The following is an 11,443-nucleotide window of genomic DNA, read 5'->3' as shown; positions in this document are numbered from 1 at the left end:
GACTCCTGTGTTCTGTCTGCTAAAATTACTGCTTATGTCAAAGGAGTCCAGTGACTTGGAAGATAGTAATATATCACTATATCCACCAGTCAGGGTGGATTAATAGGTCAGCAGGAGGCTCCTCACTTACTCACAAACAAACACGGAGTTAGGGTATTGTCCCTGTTGCTGTCGTGACCTCTTTAAAGAAACACCTTTTTTTCTGAGAGAAGATAATCTTACCTGATGTTCTCCTCAAGTAGTATCCCACCTGGTCCGTCCTGCGGCAGCCTGTTTTCAGCTGCTGCAGGACGGACCAGGATCACACCTACTGGAATGTTCTCCTTAAGAATACCACCTGCTGGAATGTCCTCCTTTTGGAGTATCCCACCTGGTCCGTCCTGCAGCTGCCTGTTTTCAGCTGCTGCAGGACGGACCAGGATCACACCTGCTGGAACCTCTGTTTGATCCTGTGTGGTTCTCTGTGTCTTCCTCTTCTTCTTGATTCTGGGTTGGGAACAGGAAACAATTTAATGACACTACAGGTGAATAGAGTCATTTTTTAACTTATATATATATATATATATATATATATATATATATATATATATATATATATATATACTGTTTCTTTATGGTCATATATATATATATATATATATATATATATATATATGTGACCATAAAGAAACAGTATATATATATATATATATATATATATACTGTTTCTTTATGGTCACATATATATATATATATATATATATATATATATATATATATATATATATATATATATATATATATATATATGTGACCATAAAGAAACAGTGCCTGAAAAAACAATGTTTTTGCTTGCACTATCTCACCCCAATGCACCATAACTCAATCAGTCACTAAATTGTGTCGAGCACACACAGACACACAGACACTTACAGGTGGCTGTATATTCCGCTGGTGATAAACGGATGAGTCAGTATTTCACTGGGAGTGATCCTCTTGGCCTCGTCCAGGCTCAGCATGGCCTCTAGTAGGTCGACGGCCCATCCTGTCCGCAGGTCCTCGCACTCGTCAATACTCGTCAGATGCGCCTGGTTCAAGAAACAAACTCTCAGTTAAGTCATCCAAATGATTTATGAAAAAAAAAACAATAAAAAGCAGCAGCTGCTTCACACTCACCCTCCTGAGGTCGTCCAGACTGAAGTGCACCTTTGGCTGGTACTGTGGATGAGAGTTTGCGTGTCCCCCCCAATACTCCTGATGGGTCTGAAAGAAGATAATCAGCATGAATATTCCTCTAAAAAGATTGATAAATCTTGAGACGTGTCGACATGCTAAGGAGAGATGAAATGACTTTATTATGGTACCTTCAGTCTCCAGGTGTTGCACTCAGACTTAGTGAAATATTTCCCAGTCTTACGTCCCTTTTCAAGTAGATGGTCCGGTGGTACACCCAGGAGAGCAGTGATTTCATGCAGCTGGACAGAAAACATCACATCAGCACCACATGCAATAACTTTTATCTTTTGCTCTAACTGTTCTTTACATGACTAAACATCAAACTAAATCCTGCTGTGACACTGAAAGAAAACTTAAAGCTGTGAATGAATAGTCTGTTCAGGAGAACAGGGACAGGGAGTGGAGTCCAGCTCCAATGGATGACTTACTGCTTCATACTCGGTGTCTGCTGAGAAGAGCTCCTTGCCGTAAAGCAGAACGGCCATCACGCAACCCAGCGACCACATGTCGATGGCCTCAGAGAACGGGAGGCCCAACATTATTTCTAGAGCCCTGAATGTGAAAGAACAGCACAATGAAGGACGCGGCCACATTTCAAGGATCCAAACTAACTGAGCAGGAAGTGCAGACGGTGTGCAGACTGACAGCTCGCTCTCTTCTGATGATAACTCAGTCTTACCTGTAAGGAACCACCTGCATGGTCCACCCCTGCTTGGTCTTTGACCGGTGCATGGTCAGGCCGAAGTCGATGAGTTTGACCCTGAAAGGTCGTTTCGTGTGATCCACCATCATTATGTTGTCGAGTTTCAAGTCAGTGTGAATCAGCCCGATGCCCTTTAGAGCGTCAAACGCCGTGGCGAGCTGTGAGGACAAAAAGGATGCGTGTCAGAGGAAGTACGACGGTTTAAAGTGTTCTTATCATAAATTATATTTATTTATCTATATTATATAAGTCCTGCGATAGTGCGGGGACCGGTCCAGGGTGTAACCCGCCTCTCGCCCAATGTCAGCTGGGATCGGCTCCAGCCCTCCGCAACCGGAGTGCGGATAAGCAGATAAGGTTAATGAATGAATGAAAATTAGAAATATAAGACAGAAATATTTTTTCAGAAATAACACAAAATGTCTACGAATACATAACAAAGAATTAAAACAACCAAATAGTTAAAACAATAATAAATAAATAGTCATAATCAAAATAAATAAATACATTTTTCATGCACTGTTATTCTTATGCAGCGGCTATTTTGAGAAACATTACATTATCTCTGTGTATTTCAGAGTTTGTGTCTGTTCTTACCTGCTGGATAATAAAACTGACATCACTCAGCTGCATGGGGAGACATTTTCCCTTTCGGATGAAGTCCTCCAAGCTGATGTCGAGAGACTCGAACACCATGGCCTTCCCAACACTGGTATCAAACCAGCCTAAGAACTGGATGATGTTGGACTGGTCCAGTTTCAGGCACATTAACTTTTCCATTGTGGAAACCTGCAGACACACACAGAGAGAGGTGAGGATTTCTGTTCTGGGAAATGATAAATAACCTTGACTTCACTACATTTATCTGAGAGCTTTGGTCTCAAGTTACAAATTAAGACTTTTGCCATCAAAGTCAAGTTATCATTTGACAGTTTCAGTCATTTTTCATGCAAAGACATAATTGGATCATTTTTATTCAGTTTTTTGTTAATTTGATAACTTTACCCATGAGATGGTAAAGTAATTGAAATTAGCCTCCATCATCAATAATTATAATTACACAATTTAATTTATATTATTCTAAAATGAGTCGTTCTCCATGATGAGTACTCTTATTTTCTGTGCTTTAAGTTTATTTATGCAGGTTATATCTAAAGTCTCATATTACTATAACTGCAAAAAATTCACAAATATACATATCTAATTTCTAGAAAAAAATAACTTATAAAACATTTTATTTCAAGATATCTGAACAAGCAACTTTAAGCTTGTTGCTTTGACAGATTTTATTTATATTTATAAGTTTTAAAATAACAAAACACTCATTCGTTGTTTTGTTTTTTTTAGCTTATATGGTATTTTCCTCAAGTAAAACATCTGAATATTTCTTCCACCACTGCATGTATGAACATCAGTGAAAACTCTTTGATTGAAAGGTAAAGCTGGGAGGTTGAAGCGTTCAGTAAGGTTGTTTTGTGGGCGGATACACAAATCATGCTTAACTCATTCCCAGAGTGTTTCTGAAGTTCCACATAAAACAACTTTATTTTCAGCAGTTATAAAAGAAGTACCCACATCTAATATTTAAGTAAAAGCAGCTTTACAACAGTGTAAAAATACTGATGCAGGTAAAAGTACATGAAGAAAACACAAAATATCAGCATCAAAATAAAGAACTCATCATGCAGAATAACATGTTGTGTTATGAGATTAATATTAGTGATGCATTATTTGTCAGGCATCACTAATATACTGCTGGGTAGTTTAATGCATAATAATACATTAACTTTTGCAGTAATCTGAACATGTAAAGTAACTTGCTATCAGATAAATGTAGAGAAATAAGGAATTTTTCTTTTGGATTTGGAGTGTAGCAGCTGTAAGTACTTCAAAATTACACTAAATATATGTCCACCAATGATCTTTAAATAGTAAGTGTTCGAGTAAACCAAACAATTAAACTTTATTAGACAAAACAAGTCAAAAATCAAGTTGCCCATTGACAGAAAAATAATTACATTTTAGTAATGTACTGACAGAACAAGTGTGGACCATTAAAACCACAGAAAAACGCAAAGGCTTGACACCAGATTGACACCAGTCAATACAAATTATAAAAACATTTAAGGGCTTTAAGAAAAGTAAAACTGTGTAAAAATTGAATCTAAATTAAGGAGTTAGACAAACAATAGAAAACATGAATCAATAATAATGTAATAAAACACAAAAAAGTAGATACAGTTGGATCGTAAAATAGATGAGTGATGAAAAATATAAAATGACAGAAAAACACAGCAGATAAAACAAAATAAATTAAATTTGACCACTGAAATACAATGATGCATGTAAATAAATAACATATAAATGATATGAAGTGAAACGATTTGAAGTACAAGTCCTTCAAAATTACCACTGATTTTTAAAAATGTAAATGTTTGTAAGTAAATCAAACTATCAAACTTTATTAACACCTTTCATTCAGAAGTAAATAAGACAGAGCAAGTGTCAACCATAAAAAACAGAAAAACACAAAAGCTTTTTAAAAACTACAGACCAGTGTACACCAATCAATAAAAATGATAAAAAGAATTAAAATTTAAAAAAAATTTCAGAGCTATAAGAAGAGTAAAACTGAGTAAAATAGAACTAAATAAAAAATTAGATAAAACTACAAAACAAGATGCATTAATAATGACAATAAAATGCTTAAAAGTAGATAAAGTTGGAATATGATATAAAATCATAATATATATATGACAGAAAAATATAACAGATACAATACAACACGTTACATTCAACCACTTAAATACAATGAGACGTATCAGTAAATTAATTTGATATGAATTTGATATGAATAATAAATAAACCTTTTTTTTCAGATGTTTGGCTGAATCAGTGAGTAACCAAAGGGTTTACACCTCAAAAAACTATTGATATAATATGTAGTAGCACTTCCTGACAAGACTAATTACTACTACTTATATTTCTGTCTATATTTCTGTATTGAGTGTCTCACCTCAGTGCTGTCTTCTTCCAGAAACATGGGGATCTTAACAGCCACGGTCTGATTGGTGTCTTTCTTCAAACACCTCACCACTTTTCCAAAACTGCCCGCTCCCAGAAGCTTCATGAACTTGAAGTCAGTGGGCAGCTCGTTTGCATCACGGGCAGAAGAAGAAAATGATAACTTGAAACTACTTTCTGCCATTTTTCTTCGTTGATTACTGTCTAACTAAGCTGAAAAAAAGAGAAGAAACAGGTGTTAATGTGAGCTAAAGAAAGAGAAAGAAAGGAAGAATACTTACTTGTTTAACCGCAGTTGTTCTGATAATAATATATACTAATATTATATAACACTAGAGGTGTTGTCAGTTCAGCAACTGTCCGTCTAATGAAGAGAGTCCACAGATGTTGTTGATTCTAAAATATGATAAGAGTTCTAGAATTCTTTATGAGTTCTTCAGTTCTACAGGGAACATTCTAAACACACATGCACACACACTAAATCAGATGTTTTCAATAAAAACTGTGAAAAATATGACATTAATTATCAAAATACTTTTCCACAGAACAGCCAGAATGTGTCATTTAAAGGTTAAGGATATTATTCAGAGTTTGTTTTTTCCACTTTCTCAGACTCACAATCTAATAAATCCTCCTTTAAGTTTATTTTGTTGTTCATACTTTTGTAATATTACTTAAGTTACATTAAAATGCAGGACTTTTACTTGCAACAGAGTATTTCTACAGTTTTACCGCAAACAGCGAAACTCTCACCAAGTGTATTTGTCTTATATCTTGTCAAAATAACAACTGAAAAAGTGAATTTTCACATGTTCCTGTGGCAGATTCATTACAAATTTAAAATTCATTATAGGTAAAAACACACTATATTCATTGTTTTTAACATATTGACATTTTTCTCCAGTAACAGCTAACTCATAGTGAGTTAAAAAGCCATTTTTTAAAGGAATAAACCGGTCTTTGAATTAAAAAAAGGCTATTCAAAAACTCAAAAACTAAAATCTCCATGAGGAAAACTACTGCGATGTTTTTGTCCTGACATTGTTTTTCGGTCTCAAACCAAGCCACTGTTTGTTTGACATATCTAGCCTACTAGTACGACATTTTGCATTCATGTTCATTGCATATAAAAGTCCTGACAATGTTTTCTTTTCCCACATGAATAAGCTATTTACTTTCTGTTTGTACATGAGTATATTAAGTTGCTTTTTCCAGGCAGGGTGAGTCCGTTTTCTGCTACATGTTTGTCTTACCGTGTCTGACCGTAATCTATACACTTGTTTAACATGCATACAAATTAATTCCTGATCCATAAATTCTTTAACTTGCGGGCACTATGCAGCAGCAGGAGGGAGTTGTGGGGGATTTCTTGGAACCAACAATGACATCTTAGTGCCGTCAGTTCATGGATTTTGTATTAAGAGTGATCATTTTTAACAAAAATCTTGAATTGCCAATAAATACCTAAGCTATATTTGTCATTAAAGGCATCTAAACATGAATTGCTGCATAATTTGAAGAGTTAATTTGCAAAAACAGTTCTCAAAACTGTCCCTAAAACGGTCCCTAAGCACTCTGGCTGCCGTTGGGCACTAGGACGTATATTCGGCCCGGTTACTTTAATCTTTCGCCAGACTCGCTGATTTTGGTGAGTTGATCAAGCCTGTGAAATGTCAGTCTTAGTTTTCTGTACAAAATAAAACCATCCTGGGGGAAATTGGTGCGGTTTTCGTGACGCTATTCCAGTTAGAACGCCGGAAAATAGGCGAATATCGCTCCTCCATTGCTCCTCTTCTTTCGTCAGTATCTCGGGATCTCGCAAAAGTATCTCGGGATCTCGCAAAAGTATCTCGGGATCTCGCAAAAGTATCTCGGGATCTTGCAAAAGTATCTCAGGATCTCGCAAAAGTATCTCGGGATCTCGCAAAAGTATCTCAGGATCTCGCAAAAGTCCGTCCTTTTTTTTTTCACCCATCTTTTTTTTCCCCGTGTCCCCTGGGGGGCTCCGTAGATTTGCATATACCCAGTGGTTTATTCTGCTTGATACGCCGGTATACGCCCTATATACTTGCTAGATTTTTTTTTCCATATATCCATTCCATATACATTGATGCGTGAGCATACGTAACAACATAATTTTACGCTACCTTAATGCCAACCGGCAAGTGAAATTAGCATAGCAGGTGATTGTTGGTAAATTTAAATATATTGTACCGTTCCTCAGTACATTCACTAGCCTACCATCAGCTGGTTTCACAGTGCTTTATTTGTGAAGAATCAGGCTACTTTGGGTCATAGACAACACCAAAACAAGCTAACCAAATTCATTGTCATGAACTGACCAACTTTTAGCTCCCCAGGTCCCGCCCACCTCCAAACAACCCGTTGTCATGGGAACGACAATCACTGACAGGCTTCTCAGCCCCTAATTGTATGTCGCGTTCATGAACATCGGGGAAATCACAGAACTATGAACGGTTGTGTGTCCAACCAATCACAGAGCCAGCTTTCCTAACTGACATGTCCAATCTCGTTGTTTTTGTACTAAAAAACATCTGAATCTGAATGACATTCACTAATGCCTAGCCTCCAGTATACATCTTGAAAGCATGCTGACAGACTGGGTATGTTGTCAACATGTTAGGATGCAGCATCAGACACAAGGTTGTGACGGTGCTTATGAGGTGTTGCTCCAACATGGTTGTTGTTGTAAGATGTGTTGTTCTGGGACGGGTGAGAACGAGTATAGACAGTATACCCACTGCAAAAAACTAGACTACACCACTGCCCTGCTATGATGCGCCCATACAGTCTTTGGATGCACCACATTGTTGAATGTGAAAAATGCTTTTTGCTGAAATATAATTATACAATTCATAATTTGGTTTTCATAGCTATAGAATGGATCCCCCAGTGTAAGGAGCAGGTATTTCACAATGTCATGCTGGCTGTTATCATCCTAATGTAAGATTTGTTACTGGTTTTAACAGACGACAGTACACTACTACATTACTTTTACTGATCACTTTAAAACAAGTCAGGGGCTTGCTCCAAGTTACATTTCAGAGATATTGACACCTTATGAGCCGGCCCGCAGCCTTAGGTCCCTTCTTGCTCAAAACTAAAGGTGATAGGACGTTTACCATCAGGGCCCCTCGACTTTGGAATGCCCTGCCTGAGGACCTGAGGTTGCTGAACCAGTGAATTCTTTTAAGTCACTTCTCAAAACACATTTTTACAGACTTGCATTCACATGATGTTGGTCTTTCTAACTTGTGTGGTGTGTGTATATATATATATATATATATATATATATATATATATATATATATATACATATATATATATATATATATATAAATATATATATAAATATAAAATATATAAAATAAGAAACCAACAATGAAGAATAAATAAATAAAAATAATAATTAACAATTTTTATGTATATATATATATATATATATATACATTAAAAAAAATCACTGTTGGTTTCTTATTTTTGCAGGAGTTTTATTCATGCTTGTTCTGTCAAAGCACTTTGTGAATGCTGTTTTTAAAGGTGCTATATAAATAAAGGTACTTTTATTAATATTATTATTATTATTATTATTATTAATAATGTAAGATTTGTTACAATTTAGACTTAAAGATACAATTTGTAACTGCAATTTTGTCTATATACTACTGTAGCATAGCTTGTATGGGATAATAAGTTAAAAGAGTGCTATTTCAAAATACAATATATATTTATGATATATGACCGAATCACATAAAACTTTATTATGTATGTAATAAAACGATAAAAGTCAGTATTGAGATCAGATGTGTAATCTCACACGTGGCTTCTTGAACCTCACCCATTGCCAGTTTTGGGCAAGGCCCTGTGTGGTTATGATACTGTACATGCTGCTGGTCGTACACCGGAAAAATACAAAAAACAGAACAGATGCATTCTGGGTCTTGAAGTCCATGCAGCAGAGCGATGCGGTTATTGGATTTCGACGCAGAACTGCAATACGCCTACAAGCCCCATGATGCATCACCGCGAACTCTCACCACTGCTCACACCTGATTGTCAACAGAGTAGCAATGTCTGCCGTTAGCAGAGAAGAAAGGCTCTCAAAGATGGACAACGAAGAAAAAAATGCCTCGGTGTCGAACAGGTAATACGGTTAATAAATTCTTGATGTCGCTGGAAAACATTGACTTCATAAAATGTTGTGTTTGGCCGACTTTCAAAGAGAATTTCCACTTAAGCATCTTTACGGGAACACGAGCTGTCACCCTGTGTGCCTTCATGGAGCAGCAGGGTCTCTATGTACCTTTTTATAAAAGTAACATGTCACTGTAATGGCAGCCACGAAGTTATAGCTAACACTTTATAACGGATGTGATATTAACGCAGAGTATGTTTAGTAGTCCCATGTTTGTACTCTTTTGAATTTTACTAACAGTTGACACATTTTACACGAGGTACCCCTTTTATCTACCTTCATCATCATCCTTCCAAAAGCAAGAACACAAGAATATATATATAAAGTATATTAAACTATAAACATCACCATTTGCTAATATAACGTAAACGTAAAATAGTGTAGCTAGCTTCCTCTGAGCAGAGGGGAGAAGACTGGTGTTGTGTCCTTACTGGTTTCCAAACTAACTGGTATCCGTACTCGTGTGTGCTTCTGCCTCAGTTAGCAGATTTGTCACATATCGTAACTGTTAAAAATAAGTCTTTTTTTGTCAAAATTGGGTTTTTTGCCACCTATGGTAAAATCACCTACATCCTCACTTGATCAGATCATGTGATTTTACCCCTTTAAGATAATGGCCTATGTCAATTGTGTGACTTAAGCGGATTTATTATGCCTAAGTCGAAATAAAATGTGACTTAGGCAATTTTTTTAACATCCCTTTGTGATTTAAGCAAGATATGGTAACACTTTATTTTGAAGGTGTCTACATAAGAGTGACATGAGCATGTCATAAACATGACATGGGATGTGTCATGAACATTAATGACACTTTGAAGTAACATTAATGCTCATGATACTTGTCATGTCATGTTTCTGACAGGCTTGTGTGACTCTTATATAGACACCTTCAAAATAAAGTGTTACCATATCTTGCTTAAATCACAAGATATGTTAACACTTTATTTTGAAGGTGTCTACATAAGAGTGACATGAGCGTGTCATAAACATGACATGGGATGTGTCATGAACATTAATGACACTTTGAAGTAACATTAATGCTCATGATACTTGTCATGTCATGTTTCTGACAGGCTTGTGTGACTGTTATATAGACACCTTCAAAATAAAGTGTTACCATATCTTGCTTAAGTCACAAAGGCATGTTCAAAAAATTGCATTTAGTTACATAATTTACACACAGTGTTATTACTATGCCAATAGCCATCCTTTGTTACATCCTTTTTGAGTGAAATGATCAATAAATGTCATATGTTACACTTTTGTTAGGTTTTTTGTGTTTCCTGCAACCAGTAAGTGTGGAAACCAGTAAAGTCACAACACCGGCATGTCTTTTTCTGCACTGCAGCTGTTTGTTTCTGGCGTTCCCTCCATTGAGGGGAAGTACAAGGCTACAGAAAAGCCTAGCATTCGAGTTAGATGACTTATACTGTAACTGAATATACATGACGTATTACTGTGATATTGACCCAGTTAGTCATCTCTCTGTAACCACCTACAGTAAAAACCAGCCCTGAACTTGGTACCCTACTTAGCCACTAGAGGGGGTTGCTGCATTGGTCTGTCCACTGAGGCTTTCTTCCTGTTTTGGTAGATTCATTAAACCGGTCTCACAAGCATTAAAGTTATACTCACATGATTAAAGTTAACATTGCTAAGCTGCACTGACTTGAATATAGTCGCAAAGAGATATTCAGGATGAATCTGTGAGTAAACACACAAGCTTGGTCTATTTTGATTATGCAATTCAATTTATGAATACAACATACAGATAGATATTTAAGTTTGTAAGTAAAATGAAATCCAACTCAAAGGTACCACAAACAACACCCTCAAAAATTACCAGCTGATTCACCACCTCTCTGACACGCTCATAACAGAAATTAAACATTATAAGCTTTGCAAATATTTGACTCAGTTGCACAGTTATGGTTAGTGTTTCAATTATTTTGTCCACCCTATGTATATATATCTACTTACATAACTCTGTCCTAGTTTCTAAAATAAATAAGAATATTTGGAATGTGGGCCATGCTGAAATGTCTTGTATCTTTATGGCCTCTGTGACTTCCATTTAAGAAGGTTGATTTTATGATGAACTGATGAAAGTTCAAATGAGAGACAAATGGATTTGATCCAAATAATATGCTGTATTTAATAAATAGCAATAGTTTCTCTTGCTGTACTTGTAATGTTAGTAAATTTCACTTCAGCGCACGCCTCTGAACCGCCTGAGAGTCTGTAGCCATAGAGAGACCGCTGAATGTTTGGCATAGCAACCAGTT

At 36.1% G+C, this 11,443-nt stretch overlaps 1 protein-coding gene across 1 annotated transcript; it reads right to left on the bottom strand.

Annotated features, from left to right (window-relative positions):
- Positions 1-218: 218 nt before the first annotated feature.
- On the bottom strand, positions 219-5,245 carry LOC131971104 (homeodomain-interacting protein kinase 2-like). The gene is made up of 8 exons (XM_059332404.1): positions 4,935-5,245; positions 2,516-2,707; positions 1,895-2,076; positions 1,644-1,767; positions 1,344-1,454; positions 1,156-1,242; positions 913-1,067; positions 219-486 (listed from the first exon to the last, which is right to left on the bottom strand). Exons 1-8 carry the CDS (start codon positions 5,124-5,126, stop codon positions 219-221), a joined length of 1,311 nt encoding a protein of 436 aa, XP_059188387.1. The 5' UTR covers positions 5,127-5,245.
- Between the last annotated feature and the right edge of the window lie 6,198 nt (positions 5,246-11,443).

The sequence above is a fragment of the Centropristis striata genome, chromosome 5, assembly GCF_030273125.1.
Source record: "Centropristis striata isolate RG_2023a ecotype Rhode Island chromosome 5, C.striata_1.0, whole genome shotgun sequence".
NCBI lineage: Eukaryota > Metazoa > Chordata > Actinopteri > Perciformes > Serranidae > Centropristis > Centropristis striata.
Note: the sequence above shows the minus strand (reverse complement) of the source record. Positions and strands in the feature narration are given on the sequence as shown.